Genomic DNA, 24,238 nt, shown 5'->3' on the forward strand with positions numbered 1-24,238 from the left:
CAGTAAAGGCCACAGTTTACCACCCTTTGGGAATGCTCTTACAATCTTACCATAGTATTATTTCTAAATCCTTAAAACAGGTGGCTTTTACCTCTTAGGAAAGATATTCAAGGAATCCGAGTCCATAAGTAATCCTTCCGCCATGTCGAAGGATACATTTGGGAATGGGATACCAGTCATAGTAGAATTCATCCTTATGTCCTATTCATTTATCTTTAAAAATGCGATTTTAAAAGTTTAGAAATAAAAAGAAAAGTGAAATGCTAGCCAGTATGCTGTGAGGAATGCAAAGTTGACTTAGCAGGATTTTAAAAAATATTTTTCCAACGTGCATCATTCTCCCAAAATTTAAAGGCAGTTACGTATACAGTGAGATGAGTTTAGGACTGGAGTCTCAAAATCTTTTGCTGTCTATTGGATTTAAGAGTCATGAAAAATCAGTAAACTTCATTAAGCCATAGTTTTCACTTTTGAAAAATGAAGAAAACAGTTGCTTGGGTTTGTTGTGGTTATTAGGGAAAGAAGATCTGTGAAAGATCATTTAAAACAGTAAAATGCTATGAAATAGAACTTATTATTTCTTTCTGCATGTCATCACTAATAAAGTGCTAGAAGCTAGTCCTGAAAAAGACAAAGTAAGAAGACAGGAAAGCAGGGTATAAGGCCATCTGTAATATTGGGAATGGATAAGGTAGACCGGGACCTATTATGGGTCATTTAGACATGGAGCTGCAAAATGGAAAAAGAAAATTCTAAATGAATATATACACAAGGCTCTGATTTACAAACAAAATATTAAGTGATATAGGTGCTAACTAAAGAAAGCAATGAAAGGGTGGCTTGAAATTATCAGGGAATGCTGCAGGAGAGAGTTCCTGAAAGGAAATATAAAGAAATCTCTGAGGAGGTTGGTTTGTGCTGTGTAATGGGGAATAGTGGTAAGAGAGGATTGAGGAAGTTGAATTTATTAAAAAGGCTCTACGAACTTAGAATTTACTCATGCTGTTTTTACTGCCTTCCGGGGAACAGTGGGAAAGACCATTAGAGCAAAATAGTAAGCCACAATTCATTTGAAGGCTTATTTAATTTATTAGGATTATAGCTACAATCTTATAAAATTTTTTCAGGGAAAAAGGCATTTTTTTTCTGTAATTAAAAAACAGTTCAAACTACATTGTTCAGAAAAAAATTGTTCGCTTTCGTGGGGCTTCGTATGAGTTTAGTTTTCTCATTAAAAGTTGAAAAGATATCTCGTAAAATATATTCAATCTAATAGTGAATTTTAATTCATATTGTTATGAACCGGTAACCATAAGTCATCAGATAATGACTCAATAAAAGTCCACAAATATTAGCATTATTACTATTATTAGCATTCAATATGGGAAGGAGAGGTATAGTGCTTGATTCTATTTATCATTCCAGTGCTGCATGCATTTACGGTTTTGATAATCCTGCATGGTGCCATGATGGCTACTGTTCCAAGTCATTCAGAGACTAAAATTGAAAAAAGGCTGGGCAGAAGGAATATGTGCTTTAGTTGCATCAAAACAATATTTTATAGAACACTAAAAGCCCAGTCTGATGCACTGTCTATAGGCTTATTGGATTTACCACGTTCAAGCCTTATTCAGAGCAAATTCCAGTTATCAGAAGATTTTCTTCACAGGAAGCACTTTTTAATCTTGTGGATTGGCTAAATATGCTCAAGGCAGCATCCTGACAATATGAAATTGATGCTGTGGAAATTTTGCAAATTAGCAGATCTTCTTCCTCCAGGCAAGCCATGCTAAAACTATACTAGACAGATGGGCATTTGTCTTGCTCTTAAACATCTCCAGGGAGGATTTCCCATAACTTTTTTGCCTTTCTTTATTAATTGCTTAACCACATTAAAACCCTTTATATTTTATTTTGTTACCTAATTTTCTCCAACTGCAATTGAAACCACTTTCTTATTCCTTCTATTTTTAGATGGCGAGATTTTAGAATAACAAGATCATGTTAAAATATCAATTAAATTATAGTGTTTATAATGTCACTGGCAGCACTTTTCCATAGGATTTCATCTGTGTTTTTAAACTCCCCAATCAAGTATGAATACTGATACTATATCATTACTCACTGATACCTCACCAAAATGATAATGTCTGTACTGCTTTTTTTTATAAACTTTGTATATTTCTTTCATATATTTAGCACTGAAACAGTAAAGTCTTCACTGCCTTATGATCAAATCTTCAACAAAAACATATTACATTGTGCCACTGTTTTTTTTTTTTAACAAGGATCTTTGAGGTATTTTCATGTAATTGAATAATTTAGGAGAATATTCAAATTAAACCTTGCTTTTTTGCTGAGACTTGCCAGCTTATTCTAAGCATGTACTTTATGAGTATAAAAATCCTCCAGAAGTCTCTTGTATTTATGAGAAAACATTCCTCATGATAGTTATCCCAGGATCTAAATGAACAAAATGTACTTAAAAATTAAGTAGATTGCTACTTGTTATTCACATCACAAAAGCAAACTCTAATACACTATACCATTAGTTTCCTTTGTTATTTCAAGATGGATTCTTCAAATAATTAAATTTCAACAAGTACTATTTTAAATATACCATGTAATATAAATCATACCTGCTTTTTTCGTAATTTCATTTTGCAATACATCCTCAAAATGTACTCCATGTTCTAGTCAAACTTTACTTTTTACTGTTCATAAATGAATACATTTCATTTCATTTGCTTGCATTATCTCAAATCTAATAACCCTACATCTGTTATGAGCTTTATCATTCTTTTCCAGGAAAATTGCCTCTTGTAAATAAAAAAACAAATTGGTTGGGCAAAGTATTTATATTTTTCCTTTGACACCGTACATTGATTTATAGACAAGGATTTAAGTCACAAAATGGCTCTCTTTGGGTATATAATGGTATCATTAGGGTAACAAATGTGTATAACCATGACTTTTTAGGAAGCAAATCACTCAATTTGGGTTGCAGTTATTAGCAATAAGAAGATTTGGCAAACAGGAAAAAGTTAATCTATGTTATTATTATATACTTTCCATGTAAATGCAAGACTTACTTTAGCTTTGTCGTATAATTTAATAATTTCAAAATATCTATTGTAATCAGCTAGTTTTCATGTTTATTATAATATTGCTTGTTATCCTTATATACTTATTACATACTTATCATAAAAGTAAAATCCTTTGACATCAAATTTAAATTATGACTTTTAGTGCCCCCAGCTCTTTCCTCGAGTGTTTTCAGTACATTGAGGCTGAAGAGACTTTGAAGGGAAGGTTGGTTCCTCTGTTCAAGAGGTCTGCGACCCTTAGTGTTGGCTTAAATATCTCAGGTCTTCAGTGGGACACAGAATCTTCTGGACAAACCTGTAGAAGTGACTCTTCATTTAGATAGATGGTAAATTAAGTTGAGTTTTATATTATGAGGGCCAGAGCTCTCCTTAGCACCCAGAAGGCTGTCTATGGACATAAGGGATGGCCAGCGGTTCTCTGGCTGCTTGAATGTGAAATGCATTAGGCAGATGCCACTCTCAGCACCTGGGATCTGTCCGTGGTCCTGTAATTTGCCTGATTTGCACTCGCTCTAAAAGCACACTGAATTGTGTGATAATCACCAACAACTATGGTCAAGCTTGCTGCCAGTAAACTCTCCAACTTTGCATTTTGCTTTGTGTCCCTGTTACCTTTAGCAGTTTTTCTTCAATGGTGACATTTTTTCATGTAAAAGTGAATCCATATAATACATCTCCATCGACACTTTCCAAAACAAAATAAAACAAAAACACAAGAACATCTGATTGCGTAATTGAGAAACCTATTCCATATATATAAAATAGGAATTGGCATGATTGGGTGGTGGCTGCCATGTCGTCCTTGAGATAGGACAGATCTTTCGGTTATTTGCTTCCCCAGCATCGAACAGCCTTGCTTTGCTCCCTCTGTACTATTACAATAGCCTGCTGATTGGATTTTGATCTCCAATTTATATTCTCATTAGATAATTTTAACATTGAAGACAGATCTATTTTCACAAAGCCTTGTTTTTTATTCCATAACCACCTTGTTCAAAATCATTCAGTTTATTAAAACAAACAAACAAACAAACACCCACTTTGATATAGGTACTATGGCAAAGCCTCAGGGATATAGCAGAATGGTGTCATATTCCTATAAGGTCAATGGGGTTATAGACTTTTTCCCTGAGAGAGCAGTGGCTTTTATTGAATGGCATAATGTCTGGTCTCTAGTGTTAACTAGTCCTGACTATTTTTAACATTCTTGCCTTCACCCAGGTTTCCAGCCACCTCTCCCACTGAGTCTGCCACAAGCTCTTTGCTTAAGCCCAGATGGCCTCTCTCTTGCAAACAGTTACTGTGGACATTGTAGAGCCTCTGCTTACAACTGTTCTTTGAACCACTTTCTATTATAGGAAATACCCATTTTTATTTTCTATCTTTCTAGATTCTGCATGTTTTTTAAGGATTGGGTTTTTTTCCCACTCTCACACATGACTACTTCAGCCTAGGGTAATCTCTTCCTTCTCTGATTTTTTTTGTTTTTAGCCCTCTTCATCTGCTGACTTCTTTCTTGAATCTTGTCTATCAGAAATTTAGCAGAACCCCCCATTTGCAGAATGCATAGCCCCTGAATCTATTTCCCTAGCCTATTTTGTATTGAGTTGGGGCTTCAGGTCTGCATAGATTTAAATTTGAACCAAGATTTCACAAACCTCTTACTACCAACTTTGAATAAATTATTGAAATTCTGTGAGCCTCATTTCTCATTTGTAAAATCAGGATGATAATACTTACCTTTTATTCAAGTTATTATGAAGAATAAAGATATGGTGTATATACAGACTCTGCTAGTTGCTATGCATTCAGTAAACACCTTTGTAAAACATATGATCCTTGTTCAAAATGTTCATGCTTAGAAAATGTTCTTGTGTTCAAAAGCTCATAATTTTATTTTCTACTTGTGATATATAGGATTAATACATTAAAAATGCTATCATGTTTTATTGGTCCAATAATTGTAGTGCCCGTGTTGCAATAATAACCATCCTCGCCTTGGTAGCATGGCTAGTAATGGCTCATGGAGTTAGGTAGATGAGTTGTCTTAGACCAAATGTCTCCGTGGATATTTTGAACAGAACCAGATGTCCGCTCATCATAACTGTTAGCAATTACTGTCAGTTTCAGTTTCTGTCACCTTTCATTAGATTACTTAGAGATACAGAAACATGAAAGTCAACTTAGTTAACTTCCCCCATTTTCTGTTACTGTCTCTCTCACAGCTGCCTTTTGCTTCTTCCCAATAAATTAGCAAGTGGATATAACTTTATACCATAGATTATGCCAATGAAAAAACAGAAAATCTTTATACTTATGAGAAAAACAAAATATTCCTCGAAAGACTGCAAAGGAGTTAAATTCTCAAATAATAGAAATTACTTTGCATCCCTCAGAATGGAACCCTATATTAGTTGTTTTCTTCACTAAAACACTGATATGCTTTTATGCTGACGTAAATGATATAGTTGCTGAAGCTTCTATCCGAGGTGTTCATTTATATGGGTTGATTTATATTATTCTTATACTTCTCTACATTATAACTTAAATCTTGAGTACTTCTTAAGCAGTTTTTATTTGTATAAGATTTGTATGTTTAGACACTAATAGTGACTTGCATTTTATACACACAAGGGAAGAAATAGAACAGATCTTGTCCATCTTAACATTTTCGTTTTCTCCTACTTGATTTATATGTTTTATCAGGTTGCTTTCCAAATAGCAAAATGTCATTATTCCCTTATATGGATCGAAATCAATTTCATGCATTTTAAGTCAACTACGTTTTTGGAGTTTGCCGTCTTACAATAGTAATATGAGCATGAACTAAACTTTTGTTTCTAGTACCTAAAGAAAAAAAACTGGAAAACTGGAACATAATCATACTAATTTTGTTGAGACATTGTGGGTACTTTCTTGGCTTAGAAATTATTAAAGATTTTTGATGTTCACTATCATTTCAGGGTTAAACATAGTTTGTGGTAGTCTAATTCTTACCAAAAAATTAATTAGTAACATGATTTTATTAGTTGGATGCTACAGTGACATATGAGTTTTCTGTGTAAGGACAAAACCAAGAAAAATTAATTCAGGGAGATAAGTTTTATATGTTTAACTCAAACATAGTATGGTATCCAAATTTTGAAAAATTAAAAAAGGAAATCCTTTTAAAAAACTTAAAAGTAACAGAATGCAGTGTCTCTAACTATATTTAATAATGCCAAGTAAGCAAATTTTTTTACCTTTTTGTCATTTAATATACTTATTTTAAAAACATTTTTAGCAACAATAAATATTGTCTCTCATACCTAGAATTCATCAAATCTGAAACTAGGCTAAATTATTTTTAGTGTTAAAGAAAACCAAGTTAGCTTTAGAAAATTTATATGTGTGAGGCACAGAGAGTAACATCTCTTAAGAAAGCACACCGCATTGTCTAAGACTAAATTTACCAGTACTAGGAAATATTAAAACAGTAATTCTAGAGTTATTTTGGAGCATCAGAAGAGAGGTAGTTATCATTGAAAATAGAATCATAGAAATCCGAGAGAGATCTGGAAGGTTATTCTTCTTAATATTGTCATTTTCATGAAATTAAAGATAAAGCAGTTGCTTCAAAACATACTTGCAAACTAGGACAGCGAAGGATCAGATGGAGAGTGGATCTGGAATTTGAACAGAAGGGCCGCAGGTGGGGAATAAGGAGAAGACAGCGCACAAATCTGTGCTAGGATATGTCAGCTGAAGGTCTGAAAGAAACCACTGGTGGTACTACCTACCCCATCCTTTCTCTCCAGAAAATAAGAAAAGCACTAGCTTTCTTCCCCCTTCCATACCCCCCACAGAAGTGTCCCCTGTACCGGAAAAGGATTCTATAGCTGTACCTAAGCTCCTACTGCCCTTGTCATCCAAGGATTAACAAATGTAACCTATGTCTGGCTGAATAGTTATCATGTTACTTTTTGGAGAAATAAAAAATAAAATAAAAAAATAATAATAATAAAAAAACTTTCTTCTTACCAATTCTTTAATGCAGAATAATTTCATGGCACAATTCAAAGTCACATCTACATGAGATCCACCTGTCACTAAATGTATGGCTGAGAATAGATTCTGTCCTGCATGCAGAAAGCAGAAGAGCCCAGGGTTTGAGAAGTAGTTAAGAAGGAGGTGAGCTGGACTAGAGAAATGACATGCAGAAAAGGAGTCCAGAAACCCTGAAATAAAGTATGCTTCTGCATAGCTTTGACACTGTTTATCCTAAACCATAAGCAGACAAATGGAGGTTTATGCAGAGAAATTTTCTCATGAGTAGTATCGTGGGCACAACACTTTCCTTTGAATAGAGCAAAATCCCCCAATTGATGGAAAAACAATTAATTTTGATTTCGATTGTCTGTTCATCAAAGTAACTTTTTCAAAAAATAGCGTTTTGCAGAAGATATATGGACTGAGATGTTCAGAGAACTTTTAAGGAAAACTTTGTCCTGTGAGGGACAAATATTCTTACTGTTTTAGCACCAATAAGGGATTAGATTTCTGCTAAGAATCAGAAGCGTGTAACCGGGAGCAGTGTTAAAAAGGGGTGAAATTACTGAAGTTTCTAGCAGCGTCTCAACTTCTGGTGGTAGCCGGAAGGTAATCTGCCTTTCAGTCTTTGTAGGACAAGATTTGCTTGAGTGCTTTCTGGCATGCTGGGGCCTCCCCTTTGTGTATAGTACGCATGATTTAAAAGAAGCTGTGTCAGCACTGATTTATACATTGACAGCTAAGGATATTAAGATATGGGCAAACATACAGCTCACCCTTTTACAGATTAACCTGGAGACTGCATTAGGCAAATTTGATAGCATTAAAAGATTTTGCCAATTTGGGAACAATTTCTCTTTTGTAGTGCGTCAAGTGTAACACTTCATGCCATTGTACTAATTTAAATGGCTTTGATAAATTGTTCAAGGGGTTAGAGAATAGTAGTGTAGATATATATTTAGCACTTTAAAATAAAAAAAAGGGTTATTAACTTAATTGTTAAATGAATTTAATCTGTAAAAATCAAAGGTGCTCAAGAATGTAAGTGTTTTCTTGGAACTGCAGCAGCTGTATTATACCAGGAGGCTTTAAAAGTCTTCTTAGAAAATAAAATTATACTTCTGCATTACTTCCCAATAAGTAGAAATGCTTTAGGCTATTACAGTAGCATGGATAGTCGCTATTATTTGGAGAAAGCTTTAGTTTATAAAAGTAATAAAATTATATCTTCTCCAGGGTACACCTTTTTTTTATATTGCACGTCCTAGATTGTTTTCATTTGGTAGTCCCATGTATGATTGTGTTCCCTAGAGATCTTCTCAAAAATGAGATGTATATTTCATGAGACATTCTCTATGTACATAATTTCTAAAGTAAGGAAGAGGCCCCTCTGGATTAAATCATTGCACCTTTATTCAGTAGTCTTATGAGAGAAAGAGCTATTCTATGGGAATGTTTAAACAGTTGTTTTGTTTTGTTTTTTAAAGTAACAGACCTCAGATGTGAATTAGCCCTTTTGATGAATCCCACACTTGAAACAAGGGTGAGATTCATTGGGATCATAGCCTAACCCCTGTGTATCTGCGTGTAGAGCTGACAGCTCATCTGACTGTTTCATGCAACATTCCATGTGTATTTCATGTGAAACATTAAATACTTTTTCTTTACCGGAATAACGATTGCACTAAGTTTCAAGCTAATTGATTTAAACAACTGCTTCATTTGTAAAAAACAAAACGAAACAAACAAAAATAACAATCAGATAGGCCAGATAGGATTTAGTGCTTAGCTCATCATTTTAATCAAGTAAATTCCTTAGCGTGAATAAAGAAATTTCAATTCCAAAAACAAACAGCAGGAAAAAGTAGACTTAACCAAGTTTGAAGCAGCTTTTTCTCATCTTTGAATCTGAACAAATGAGTACTTAAACTACAGAAGAGATTTATTTGTTTGAATTTTGTGTTATTTGCAAAGAGCTGTTGCAGATTTTAAACTTTTTACTGTAGATGTAGGTCGTGTTTCAACGACGTCGCTGCAGTACATATTTTGTAATATTTGGGACTGAAACCAGCATCTTTGAGAAAAGCAAATTTTAAAAAATGTGTTACTACTTTAAAAACTTATCTTCTGAGTAGTATAATTCGAGGAGTCCCTTAACCGAAAAGTATGCCGTATTTACAGTTGAGAGAATTCGCATGTAATGATAAACAATGCACACTGTGAGAATAGTGAAACTTAACGTAGAAAATCTGCTAGCTCCTTGGTTAGGAAAAGCAGGAAGATATGTGGGACATCATTTCTCTTTCTTGACTTGGAGTTCTCAAAGGAAAACTGCTTTGAAAAAGAGAAAACCTAAAAGTAGTCTCGCTCTTTCTTGCCAAGGATAGTGAAATTAACATGCAGCTGGGCTTCTCTGATAAATGGATTCTGTTAGGTCACTGAGGGGGTGCATGTGACATTAAGTGATTTACAGTCCTTTACCTTAATGAAATTGTTTCAGCAAGATGACGCTGAAAGCTCTTAATGGATAGCTTTTCTTGATGTAATGAAATTGCATTCCTATGGCATTTAATATAAGGTGCAGTTATTATTTACAGGAGCTTTCCAAGGGCTGCTATTTGCACAGACAGTTCGGAACAAAAAGAGATTTCAGTGGCGGCATTGAGGCCAGAATGGCTCGTGACATTCCTGAGCAGATGAGTGTGTTCGTGAGAGCATTTCAGTTAGTGCAGCCAGGGCTTCCTCGACCCTTCAGGAGACTTCCTCTCCCCTAACCCTGCTGGTCTTCGTCGGCCTTTTACATATATTCTTCTAATCTATTTAACAGGCAACTGGATTACAACCAGATCAGCTGTATTGAAGATGGGGCATTTAGGGCGCTCCGGGACCTGGAAGTGCTGTAAGTACCGCTTATTTCTCTCACTCTTTTAAAGGGAGCTTTGTGTCTGGGGAGTGTTAACGTGCAAGCGTATCCGCTAGTTTAAAACCTCGTGTCGAATGGTCTTCTAAAGAGATAGCTTAAATAGTCAGAGTGAAAAAAAGAGGAGTCGGTGTGTGTGTGTGTGTGTGTGTGTGTAAAACCTTGCGTATCATATCTGTATGTTTAGGTAAAATTTTCTATTTAAGAAGGATGCTCACATGTTCACATATATACTGTCCTTGAAGTGTTCCTCCTTATAATAAAATATTCTCATTCACAGGATTCGTGAGAATTCCTAGAATTGCTAAATATTAAGATAGCATCAGTCGTATAGGAAAAATGACAACAAAACATAAACCTCTTAGTAGCTGATGTGTCGGTGTATTTTGTAGTTGCCGTGCAATGGAAAGACATTTTCTCATTTTAAGATGTCACTTTTGACTAGATAACGTCATCTTTGTAAGGTTATTTCAAAATCTACTTTCTAATTTTAACGAGTTGCCCATTCGGTCCATTTTAAAGTCCTTATGACTGACTTAGTAAAGCACAACCCACAGATTAGAATTTTAATTGGCATCCTCTCTCTTTCCTTGCTTGGTGGACGTGGCTGACATAATTGTTTGGAGGTAACTAAGTTATCTCTTTGACTTAGTAAAATAATTTTAATGAAGTTATTAATTATAATGAAAATAGTTTTAATGAAAACTAGAGTTACTAAAGCCATTAAGCTGCCTAATTATTTCTGGAATTTTTACCAAAGATCCACATTTCCCAGCTTTTTAAATATACTTACAGATTCCTCCTCTGAATAAAATACTTTTTTATGCTGTAAGTTGTCTCTGACTCAGTTTACTCAGAAATACAAAGTTGAACTAAATGTTAAGAGTTTTTGAAATTTTAGTTTGTATGATAAAAGTTATTTAGAAATCATGAGATCATCCTGGAAAGAAAAAATATTCCATCGTTTTGTAAGTTGAGTTTGAGGAATGGGATGTAATACTGAAAAAAAAGTTTAAAGTTTCAACTGGAATGGTTTATTTTAGCAATATTTTCCTTTTTTTTTCCTTTCTTTTTTTTTAGGGGCAAAAATTTATTAGAAAAGCGGTAACACTCCACAGACAGAGCAGTGGTCTCCTCTCAGGCAGAGAGCAAGAGGGACTAGCAATGTTTCCTATATGATTTTGGTTTTAATTGTGAATAATTGACTAGAATTTCTAGCTGCATTATGTGCTCTTATTAATCATTTTTAAACACTTATGTAAGAATAAGTTGAGATAAATCATGTTATAAGAATAGCTACCCTTTTGTAGCCACATGAGAAATCCCCTTTTTTCTGTCTTGATAAGTCTAACTTTTTCCATAGGAAAAATATTTGAAAAAATATTATCACACACATTATAGTTATACGGCCACTTTTCAAACTGTGTTCCAGACCATTTTTAATATATTTGAAAAAATATTATAGTTATACGGCCACTTTTCAAACTGTGTTCCAGACCATTTTTAATATATGAAGCTGACTGATGCTGTTTCAGTGTCGGAATAATTCAGACACAACTATTTCATGAGAGTAGTTGGATGTCAAAACCGTAGTCAATGCCACCAAACTCTGTGCGCGAGGAGACTTCCGCAAGTGTTATGTGACTGAATGGAGTTGATCAAGCCCCGAATCACTGTTCCTGAGTCAATGCTCCTAACTAGGAATATGAATAATGCCAATCATTTTATGGAAATTTTGCTGAGCGTTTCGAATCAAGTAAAATTCAATAAAGTACTCTGTTATTAAGTAAATGAGCTTAAATACTTATTAGATATCGAATAATTTGTATATATAATGAGTGTATGTTAAGTACTCTCTATATCTATATATAGATATAGTAACATAGTAACTCATATCTATATCTATATATAGATATAGATATATATAGTAATATAAATATATATAGATATAGTAACATAGTAACTCATATCTATATCTATATATAGATATAGATATATATAGTAATATAAATATATATAGATATAGTAACATAGTAACTCATATCTATATCTATATAGATATATATATAGAGAGAGAAATCTATGTGCAAAGAAAAACGCAGTAACTATTCATTTGCTTATTATAAACTAATATTTTGCAGCAGCAGTAAAGTCATAAAAACACCATCACTTCATACATTTTGTTTATCATGATAACAAAATATCTAAAAGGTGTCTTTAGCAAGACCCACTATCATAAACATACCAAAGAGTGACATTTTATGGTTCACGGAATCAAAATAAAAAATCTAAACTGTTGAAAACTCTTCTGAGGACCTGAAAGAAGTCTCAAAGGGATATATAAGGGTCAGAGTTTGATTAATAAAAAATTTAAATTAGTACGAGATGCAAGAAAATATGAATTTTTTTCAAAATGTAAATATTTTTATATTAAAATTTTATAAAGTCAAGCAGACATTCTCTTAATATGTGTTAATTTTTAAATCCTCATAATTCATTCAACCTTTAGAGAAATTAATTGATCAAGAATTTAATGCAAAATTGGATACATTCCTGAAAGGACAGGGATTCATTCGGCTCAGATCGTCTGTCAAGGAAATCCGAACTTCATCTATTATGAATGTTTGGTCAGGAGCTGTTTTTTCATAGAGTTCTCTTCCTAAGGGTTTGGGAAAGAAAGTTCTCCATTTTGCTTATTTTGTACCATTTATAACTCTAGGATGTATTGTCTCATAATGTGGAAATGATGAAGGAACATTAATTTGCACATCACCTTCAATTTCAGATTCCGGATGATTTCGATTTTTAAAAAATTTGATTTCATCAGCTATTTGTGAATGTATGACGATACTGAGGCCAAACAGAAGATGGGAGTAAATCATTCTCGGCCACTGATGACAATTTATTAGTTTAGGAAATATATTAAGGTACAGAGAATGAATAGAGTTTAAGAAGGAAAAGTTAAGGTAGATGAGAGCGAAGAGGAAGTTTATCACTTGTATATTCATGGCCTTATTATGGAATTCTGATTAATAAGATTTAGAACTTTTTTCTTTTCTTGATATGAAGATATCAAAAATAACATTGGACACCAAATCTAAATCAATGTTTTCTTTTTCTTTGGACTCTAGACTGAGAAATGAAATATATATCCCTTGAGTTGCTAGTTTTTGGTAGTTTATTTTTTTTCTTTTCTATTAAATGGGCATAATTTAATTTAATTGAAACACAGTAACTCATATCCATTAAATATCAGACTCTCTACCAACTCCTATGCTTGGCACTAAGGGAATAAGAAAAATAAAATCGAGATCTAGGTCTGAGAAGGCCTCTGTGATACCGAGACCAACAGTTTGTATTTCTACACTCCGATGTTCTTTGTACAAGGTTACCTCTCATTACAAAGAGAAAATCTTAAGGTTGAACATAGAAATAGACTTTCATATGGAAAAACGTGTTCACAAATAAAGAAGTATAATATATAAATTCTCATTGTTTCAGAACAGGAATTGATCATGACCGTGACATACACGTGTCATTACATCTAATTAACACGCATTTGTTATTCGATTTTAAATCATTTAATTTCATTGGTTCCCCATATTGCTCCGTTACCAAGTATTAGTATCAATACTGCTTTGCCAGTGTCAATGCTGAATAAAAATACTAAGATGATTTATTTCTTCAGTTGCACTGTACAAATTGACATTTTGAGAAAAGACTTCAAATTGATAGCCACCAGCTCCAGCATTAAATGAAACTCTTTTGTGTGGAATCATAAGAAATTATAGTTCAAAATTAATGTGAGTCTGCTGCATGTGAATAACTTAAAAAAATATTATCCCCAAAGTCACATTTTAGAATGCTATGTACTTTGAAGATTTTTCACTATATAAAGTCAGCATAAATTTTTAGGGTGGGAAAAGGGGTCATTTGAAAGCAAATCCCTTTGAGAAGTGAAACCTTTTAGTGCAAACATCAGGATATATTTTAATGGTGTTTGAAAAAACTCTCATTTCACTTGAGTACAGGGAAAATGCTACAGGCTTTTAGATAACATGAGCTAAACCTATTCAATGCTTTATAGGTCCTTCATAAAGTGTTTTTTCCCCCCATGTGACTTAATTCAAATCCCTTGGATTAGTTCTTATATCACTCGATGCAAAACCAGAGAGTAAAGAGAGTCAGTGCGTGTTCTAGATATGTGGCTGTTGTGCCCTACTTTACTAAGTTTAAATTAATCCCTCCACCCCTGACCACCCCACACCCCACACCCCAGCCTCAACAACTGCAGCCACCAGCTGGCCTAACGTGGCCTCACAAATGGACCTTACTCAGCCCAAACCGACTTGGACCACACACTCATTGAAATATTTGAGTGAGTTCCCAGTATTTAAAAATTAGGAGGATTGACCTAAAAATTTCCATCTCTAGCTTCTCTTGAGAAAATCCGATTGTTTGGCAGCCTTCCATTATAGCTCAGCAACAGTCAGTCGGAGCGGAATATTAGCTGCCACAAAGGGGAACATCATTGCTAGCTTGCTAAGGTCTTCCTCGGTACCAGCTGCCTGTCTAATCTTCTCTGTCTCTCTTTCCCATTGTCTTCCTGTATATATTTGCCTGCTTTTCTCATGTGTGTTCCCTGCCTGGCCTCTGTAGGCAAGTGAATTTGCAAGCGCTTAATTCAATCCTTTCTCCAATGCCAGAGTTGTCCACCTGGGCCATTGATCCCATCTTTCCCGCCTCCCTCAGCAACTTGTCCTGTTTAGTCACCACCCTACCGTGGCTTCTATATACTGCAAACATTTTCTATCTCCACACTATACTCACACACCCCTGGGATGGGTGTCTTCTCACTTTCTTGTGACAGCCAGACTTCTCTGAAGGGAGAAAAAAAAATTCTTCTCAATCTTTATTAACTCTTAAGTTTTTGTAACTCATGTAATTCATCTTGGTAGTTGGACTATATGTTTTTTTAGGATAGGTTTGATAAGCCTGATTTATTTTTATAATATTCCTATCATCATAAAAATAAGAGCCATTCAGGACATATTAGATGAATTAATCAGGAGGAGGAGGAGGAGGAAGAGGAGAAGAAATAGTAATAATAATGTAATGTGTTAGGGGAGAAGTAGGAAAAAACTGAACCAAACAAGAATTATACTTATTTTCACCGTGTCCCATTTGACCATCCATCTTTCTGACTCTACCCTCAAGAAGCCATGATCACTAACATGTATCACTAAAAAAAAGGACAGAATTTGTGACTTCAACTAAAAACTGTTAGAATATGTTCAGCTCTTAGTCAACTGCTACAGCATGTCACTTTGTTCACACCCAATGCAAGTACCAAATACGGATATTGTTCTTACTGAAATTTCAACAGTGGCTGATGTCTACAGTAAAGAAGAATTAGCAGGAGTCTGTTTCAGGACCCGACAACCAATTCTGTGCTATTGCTATGAGATTTCAGTTGGAGATTTCAAATATGTCCATTTACTCATGGATATGAATTATACATCGTACCCCTCTAAGGAAATATAACTGCTTAATTTTTCAATTGTGACTGTCTCGTGTTCGTTTCTTAACCAGTATCAGAAACAGACACGCGTGTGTGCCCACGGTGCATATCACAACATGTAAACCGTTAAAGATGCTGTGTCTAAAGCTATAAATTTGTAATCTTTAATAAAACAATGTGTGGCAATACGTTCAAGCATAAAATTTATTTATCATCTTGTTTATAATATAGCACATTCTTTACACTGTCTCTACCAGGTAGTCGTTTTGTATAAACATAAACCCTAGAAGTTTTCTCTTTATTTTTTGTATACAGGATGATTAATAAATTTCATATCTAAAATTTCTAATTTTTTTTTTTATTCTACAGCACTCTCAACAATAACAACATCACCAGACTTTCTGTGGCAAGTTTCAACCATATGCCTAAACTTAGGACTTTGTAAGTAGACACAGTATATACGTAAAGGTCAATTTAATCAATTAACGGTTCCCTTTAAGTACTATTTTTAGTAAGCAAAGACCAAGACTACTAGTAGGAAACACTACTTTTTTTTTTTAAGTTTTGGATATTTGAGTAAATTAACTATTCTGAAAACTTGAAAGCTTTCTTTAAATGGTATGTCTTCTGGGAAGTTTGAGGGGAACATTTATTTTGAGCTGTTGTGGAGGTCACATTTCATTAAGAAATGGAAGACTCCTTGATTGGCTGTCAGAAATGATAAATGGTAAATCTTTATGATTTTATTACTGTACGTCACACAAACCTAATAAAGCTAAACTGGCTCTCCAACATTCTTTGTAACGTAAAATTACAGCATAACCCTCTAGTGCTTCTATAATTAAGGTTGTGTCAGCATTTCTCTTTAAAAATATCTTTTCAAAGGTTACAGATGGACCTTAAAATATTTTAGGTGAATAAAATGGTTCTCTAATAAAGTATTTACTACAGCTATGGTTTTTTTTTTAATTCTTGGAGAAGAATAAATCCTTAAAACCAGGATAGGGATATTTAGTTAAAATAAATCTCATTTGAACTGGGTTTCAAAATCACCTTGACCTATAAAATATATATATATATGTATATATATACATATATATATATATATACATTATATACAGTATGTGAAAAACTCTGGGAAACATAACCAAAGCACTGGATTTCTTGAAAACTTATGTGTGTGTGTTTTTTTTACGTGGGGTACATGTATTTTGATTGGGTTTTCAAAATACTTATTATTTTACAACAGTTTATTACGGGAAAAATTACATTTTCTTTTTAATAAAAAAGTCAGTTGAATTGTGAGATTTTTTATCATTTAGTTAATACCAATCTTAATGCCATTTTTCTCACTAAAATGTAACTATGTATGCAATAATCCATCATAATAATTTCCTTGGAATATGATTTAGCAAAATAAAAAAAATTTAAAAGTATATAGCTATAACTAAATGTTTTCTTAGGGTCATCAGATTGAGACTAATCTGACCAAATTAACAGCCAGCCTCACTGAAACTATATTTGATGAAATTTGTTTCTCATTAACTTTAGTTAATTTTTTAAAAAACAAATTGATCAAGCTTTCATTTCTTGCAAAAATAAAGCCAATAAGACTCTAAAATCATTCATCATCTGCATTTTTGATACTGTGCCTTATTTTCTTATAAAATAAGAAAATACAGTTTGTCTTACTAACCAGGTTTTTAAATTTTAAGTTATATTGTTATTTCAAATTTGCATGCATGTAACTGAATCTTGTAACGTGCTTGGCTTAGATGGAAATATTTAGAGGACAATTAAGTAGAATGTGCTATGTGACTTCCAAAGAATGCCACTCTGAACTCCATGCAGACGGAGACAAAGGTCATTTAACTTTCCCGAAATGGAGCTTTTTGTTCTAGTTTAGTTTTGATGCCGTCTAGTTTTGATTCAAGATCGTTCCATATCTACAAGCTTAAGGAGCATGTAAGGCAGTCATGTAACTTTAAATTCCCTTGCTTTGGTTATTTCATTATTCTATATTATCACTGCTACTTAAAAATTCCATTTTTATGGTCCAATTATCTTTCTGGACTGAGTTCCATGTTTTAATATCCATTACTGTTATTGGGTTAGAATTGAGTACATCAGCTAAAAATGGCCAAAATGGTATTACTATGTCATAGATGATTCTGGGAATGATGCTTTGATTTATAGCTTTGGATGTCCTTTTCTTTAGTTTGAGAAAACATAAAAGCCAGTTTGAAGTCATTTACCTAATTTAGTGGATACATTTGTCTGATATTTTATTAATGGAGAAGTGCTATTTGCCGCTTGGACGGGATCCACGACCTGATGTGGATCTCTGCCAACACAGAGGGGTCTCACTTAATTCCTTCACTCCCTCCCATTTATGTCTTTTAATTTTAGTGTCTACTCTTTGGGCATAGGTCCTCAAGAGCCAATAGCTGCTAATCCCTTTTTTTCTGATTTTAAACAAAAAGAAGGAAATCAGTAGAGAGATGGGCAAGAAGTGTATTATTGAGCAAAAAATGAAAGTGACCTAAAAAGATTTGTAAGTCATTTCAGCAGAGGCTAAAAACGCCAGGACTAACTAAGAATTCAAACTGGGAGCCACAACTTTTATTAACGTGCCCTCTAGCCTACCCCGCCTTTTACCTCCTCATACCCCCATGAAAATTAGCTGTTAGCATGCCTGGACTGCAGAGAATTTGCCTTGGACTTATTTGTTTCTCTCTATCCTTTAGAATGAACACAGGCAAAAGATTTTTTGGTTGTATCAAAGCTTCTTTATATTTGCTTAGCTCAGAGATAAAAGAAGAAAGACTTTATTCTGTGTTTTAAACCATTTTAATTTTTAGAGTAGATTGGAAGTTGCTAAGCTTGATCTACTTATAGGTTAAGAAATAAAGCTATATATTATTACTAAAGCATTTTCCAAGTTTTGGAATAACTATGTTCTGTCTTCTCGCTTTCAACTCCTTTCCTCTCCTTCAGTCGCCTCCATTCCAACAACCTGTATTGCGACTGCCACCTGGCCTGGCTGTCTGACTGGCTGCGTCAAAGGCCCCGAGTGGGCCTCTACACCCAGTGCATGGGCCCCTCCCACCTGAGGGGCCATAATGTAGCTGAGGTTCAAAAACGAGAATTTGTCTGCAGCGGTAAGGGAGCAAGAACCCTTGTGTTGTTGTGTTTTTGGATGCTGTCATATAAGAAAACCGGAAAATGCACACACTTTACAGGTTTCAGCGACATCATCTAACGTATGTGATTGTGCACTGACCACTGTATGGAAATCCTCTGTTTTAACAATGATAATGATGTGTTCTAAGACATTCGTGCACGGTTGGTAATTACCGATTACTTGTACTGAAGGTATAATGAAAGCCTTTTCAGTTTTCACTCCAGGGGAAATATAGGAAATCCCTAGATTTTAGTTCTATTTGCTACTCATTATTTTCCCTTTAAGTAATCATTTATATCTACTTTTATGTTAACAATTGGAAGTATGATTAATTAATCCTGCATCTCTGCTGGGAAATTCAAAAAGTAACTCGATGGTAGTTGCAGAGTGACGAAATGCTTTTTGCGTATACATATGTACTAGTGGTTCAGTTCTACTTAAAAGAGATAAATGACTAGCTTTAGTAACAAAAATCTGAAAACTGAAATGAGACATTGGCTAGTAGGTGACATGTACTTAGTTATTTCTTTGTGCTTATGCACAAATCTAAGTATTTTACACATATTTATCTCATCTCACCTCCCTCATAACTGTAGAAAAATGTAATAGTATCTTTTTAACCATTTTTAAAGTTTTTATTTTTTTTAATTATAGTTGACATTTAATATTGTTTTGTATTAGTTTCAGGTGTACAGCATAGTGGTTAGACATTTGTATAATTTACAAAGCATTCCCCTGATAAGTCTAGACCCATCTGACACTGTTCAATGATATACAATATTATTTGTATAGTCAATATTATTACAATATTATTGACTATATTTCCTATGCCGTACTTTACATCCCCGTGACTACTTTGTGACTACCGATTGTACTTCTTACTCCCTTCGACTTTTTCATCCAGCTCCTCTAACCCGCCTCCCATCTGGCAACCCAGTTGTTCTGTGTATCTATGAGTCTGTGTCGGTTTTGTTTGCTCATTTATTTCGTTCTTTAAATTCTACATGTAAGTGAAGTTATATTATCTTTATATTAAGAGATTAAAAAGCTGAGAAAAAGATGCTAAGTAACCATGTCCAAGGTTATATAGTTGAATCTAAGAATTTCAACCTAGGTAGTCTGATTCGAGAGAGAGAGAGAGAGAGAGAGAGAGAGAGAGAGAGAGAGAGATTTAGATGTATTTATAAAATTGTATGTAAATGTATTTATCCATATTAAAATATAATTTACTCCTTTTTTCATATTTTTATTTGTTTTTAAAAAATTTTATTTAATTAGTTTCAAGTGCACAGTACGCTGGTTAGACATTTATATAGTTTATAAAACGATCCCCCTAATTGCTCTTTCTCTCCTCTGGCTCCCCACCTAGCCATTACATTAATGCTAACTGGATTAAAGGCTTAAATGTAAGACCCGAAACCATAAAACTTCCAGAAGACAACATAGACAGTAAAGTCTCTGATATTGCTAACAGTCATTTATTTTCAGATGTAATTTACTTTATAAATATAGGGTTGGTTCTGCCTCAGAAGGATCTGTTCAAATTACAATAAAAGACATTTTAAAAAGTGTATGTAATGCATCATAAATAGTTAACAGTTTCTTAAAAGAGAAATGAGACAATATGCTAATGTAGGGTTCTAAGTTATTGTTATCTTTTAGTCCTTTTATGTATATTCCTACACTTTTTATAACTGAAACAAAATTGTTTTATGATGTCATGGAATGTTCTCAATAGGTCTGATTGCTTTATAAAAAAAAAAATAATGAAATGACTAACCATTCGTTATAACCACTTTTTTCTCTCTTCGCTTCTCCTTCCCTGTTTTCTAGACGAGGAAGAAGGCAAGTTCACGCTTCTTTTTTAGATTGAGACTATTTTTGTGAACCTTGAGAGCTTGTTCATGGGGTTTGGGTCAGGAACTAGCCTGCAGCCTCTTCCTGGCGTCTGCCCAGGTTCTCCCCTGCAGAGGAGAGAGGGCTGTCCCTAAGCCAGTAACCATGCTTGTTCTCATTTGAACAGTAAAATCTCATTTCAGAATAGCTCTGTTTCCAAATAAGGAGTAATGAAATTATATACCTGCAGGTAACCACTTGTGCTAACGTTTTAGGCCATGCAAAGGTAAAAACAAAAACAACATATCGACTAAATTACAGAATGACATGTTATAAATTATTATAATAACTTCAAAGAAATGGTACTTTTGAACCTATCCAGACATTAAACAGCAAGATCTAATATTTCTCCACGCTTATTGGCACATGATTACTTATTTAGACTCGAGGGAAATTTTATTGTTTTTTTTTTTTTGATTTTTGAGATAAAGTAAGTTAAGCTATATAAGTTCAATAAAGACCAAGTTCTATTTAAGCTTATTAGGAATGGAATACCGATTAGTCTGAAGTTGGCTGCTTTTTTTGGAACTCAGAATACTTTTGAATAGAAATCTCGCATCTAATCTGAATTTAGCCTTTCTCACGATTATTTCAAGTCTTGAAAATCATCTTTATAATGACTTTTTAAAACCTAATTTGCTTCATCTGAGTGTTAACCCCAAAATATAAATTCATGCTCCCATAACTATATTTTAGAAAGACAGGCCCATTTTATCTTCAGGTATTGAGAGAAATGTATTTTTGTTCATTGATATGCTTCGTTATTGAGATAAGCTTGCATGCTTTACAACTATTGCTTTGGGAGGGAAAATGTAATTGCCGTGTGTTTCTTTTCCAGGTCACCAGTCATTTATGGCTCCTTCCTGCAGCGTTTTGCACTGTCCAACTGCTTGTACCTGTAGCAACAATATCGTAGATTGTCGTGGGAAAGGTCTCACTGAGATCCCCACGAATCTGCCTGAGACCATCACAGAAATGTATGTGCCCTGAAATCCCCTTTATCCCTCCATCTCCCCAGTGACCCAAACCATGACTTTCCTGAGGAGATTCCCAGGTTATCAAAGGCAGATCTGATCAATTAGCTTAGACAGATGGTCCTTTCAAACTGGTATTGAACCTTACTCTGTTTAATTAAATATCGTGTTGAGGTGTCTGAGATTTGTCTTTTTTTAAATACAGGTAGAATGAAAAGGAGTGTATTTTAAGGATAAATAGTGCCTTTCCTTCCCTTGAGAAGGGGTCATTAGGCTATTTAGGAAAAACTAAGAATGGCTATACCTAGTCTGAACCTTTGGGCCTATAGCTCTACCCCTGTCTATTTCTAGGCTGGAGTAGGAGAAATAAAAGAAGGGCTCAGATGGGATAATAAATCATAGAAAAAAGATAACTAGACAGTGTTCTGTCGCCTCCAGAACTCATGTTTTATAATGCAGTTTCACTGTTTTGTTTGAACTGTTGTATAGTCCGCCACAGAGTATACAAAAGAATATTATAAAGAAAACATTTGAGATATTTAAATTAATGAGCACTTTAGCCTATCTGAGTCAATGTTAAATCCATCAAAAGTTAAATTCTCTTAACAAAGTATTTTATACCTGTTTTGTATGCAACTGCTTTGTACATTTGTCTTTGCCAGACGTAAGTCATGTGGATAAAACAAGGTCATGTAAGATGTGAAATGGACTGCTTTTACCATCTTGAGAAATAAGCATTAGGGAAAATCTTTACTTCAATATCCATTAACTTAGAAAGCGCCTTTTAACCACCCAGCCTATCATATTATTGTTTTAAAGATCAATTCTAAATTTTAACTAAATAAGTGTCTTTGGGCATTTTTAGTTCAAATAATAAAATAGGACCAACTTCTTAAGATATAAATTTACAGAGTAGGCACAAAAAATATGTTATTTTTTTAAAACTATTTATTGTTCATTTTATTTTTATTAAATTTATTGGGGGAACATTGGTTAATAACATTATATAAATTTCAGGAGTATAACTTTATAAATGACCTCTGTATACTTTATTATATACTCAGCACCCAAAGTCTAATCTCCTTCCATTTTTTCACCAATTAACTGCTCTAATTTATTTTAAATGAGAATAACCTTAATTCACAAGACTGACTGACATTATTTTAAAGTATTTAATGTATGCTTTAAAATGTGCCTAGAGTTTTACAGTATGAGACAGGATTCTCTGTAGGAACTCTAGAATCTGTGGAGATTTGACACACACATGGAATGATGTCTGCACATAATAATATTATTCTCATCAAATTTTTACTTGATAGAACACTGCCTTGCCCATAAAAGGCATTTTTATTTTTTTAGCTGAACCTCGAAAGAAAAATAATATATGGTTTGAGAAGAGGTCGATGATATTCTATGAAAGAAAAAAGCAGGAACCAAGGGTAGAGGTGACAGTGAGCATTATGTTTCAGCGATTATACATTTGAACCTAGCTGGAGTACTAGGTACATGTTGAGGCATCATGGAAAATAATGTCTGAATAAAGGCACCTCTATATAATTTTAAAGCCACAGATTGTTGTAGAACTTTCATCTTGGTCAGAAGATATGTGATTAACTAGATAGTAAAAAGACATGTTAAGTTTTAGAGTAGGGGAATAGTATATTCATCTATCTAAACACCAGCATTTATTAAGTGAGCACATGCTACATAAAGGCAGAATGAATTCTCCAGAGATCTACCATCAAGTGACTAACAAATTTGACATGCAAATTAAAAGCTACTATGAAATGAGGTACAAGATAGTAACATGTTGCAAAACAGAAACAAATAAAATTGAAAGTATTTATTCTGAGGGCATAAAGTGGAAGGCAAGTTATTGTGGTGGTTAATTAGAGTCAGAAAACTTTAATTAGAACTGCTGGTCTACCTACCATTTACTATCTGTGAGACCATGGGTAAGTTACTTATCTTTTAGGAGAATGTCTTCTCATTTGAAAATAAGGGTTATTGTCAGTTTGAAATGAAATAATTAACATATGTAGAGCTTTATGTGCTTAGCATATAGTAATTATTCAAAAAATGATACCTCAATCATTGAAGCCTTCTTGTAGGAGGTCACAAATGAAGTAGGCAACAAATGAAGTACCTTGAAGGACAGGTAGACTAGAAACGCAGAAATAGAAAAGGGCTTTCAATGTTAATAGAACATGATAAGCATAGGCAATAAGATTGGAAATACAAGACACTACTAAACAGGAACTACTAAACTCAGTTTGGTATTTCAAACCTGAGAGATTGCAGGAAAATAAATTGGGAAGGATAGGCTGGACCCAATTCATGGAGGGCCTTTGGTAGTCTAGAATCCTAGTCTTGCTTTGGAATGCATTTGAATATAGGAGTGTTCATCAGTATCTTCAAGAATGAATCTGAAAGCTGTGGCCAGCGATTGACAAGAGGCGAGAATACCAGGCACGAGGCCTCTTAGGAAGCTTGTATGCCTGTTGGGAGGAGACTTCATAAGAGCTGCAGCTAATAAGTAGCTGTAGGAATGATGACGTGGAAGCCGATATGATAGCTAATAGAGAAGCAGAATTAATGGGATTTGAA

The 24,238-nt window shown here is 34.0% G+C and overlaps 1 protein-coding gene across 6 annotated transcripts in view; it reads left to right on the forward strand.

Moving 5' to 3' along the window:
• Positions 1 to 24,238, forward strand: part of SLIT2 (slit guidance ligand 2) — a 321,586-nt gene that overhangs the window by 193,025 nt on the left and 104,323 nt on the right. For 4 of the 6 annotated variants that reach the window (XM_016121248.2, XM_016121250.2, XM_016121252.2 and 1 more), the window contains 5 exons: positions 9,964 to 10,035; positions 15,947 to 16,018; positions 18,575 to 18,738; positions 20,595 to 20,606; positions 21,496 to 21,634. In XM_016121248.2, coding sequence (XP_015976734.1) covers positions 9,964 to 10,035; positions 15,947 to 16,018; positions 18,575 to 18,738; positions 20,595 to 20,606; positions 21,496 to 21,634 — 459 coding nt within the window. The remainder of the gene's footprint in view (positions 1 to 9,963; positions 10,036 to 15,946; positions 16,019 to 18,574; positions 18,739 to 20,594; positions 20,607 to 21,495; positions 21,635 to 24,238) is intronic. The other 2 variants (XM_016121249.2, XM_016121251.2) reach the window with 1 other exon arrangement.

Source organism: Rousettus aegyptiacus, unplaced genomic scaffold (assembly GCF_014176215.1).
Source record: "Rousettus aegyptiacus isolate mRouAeg1 unplaced genomic scaffold, mRouAeg1.p scaffold_m13_p_10, whole genome shotgun sequence".
Lineage (NCBI taxonomy): Eukaryota > Metazoa > Chordata > Mammalia > Chiroptera > Pteropodidae > Rousettus > Rousettus aegyptiacus.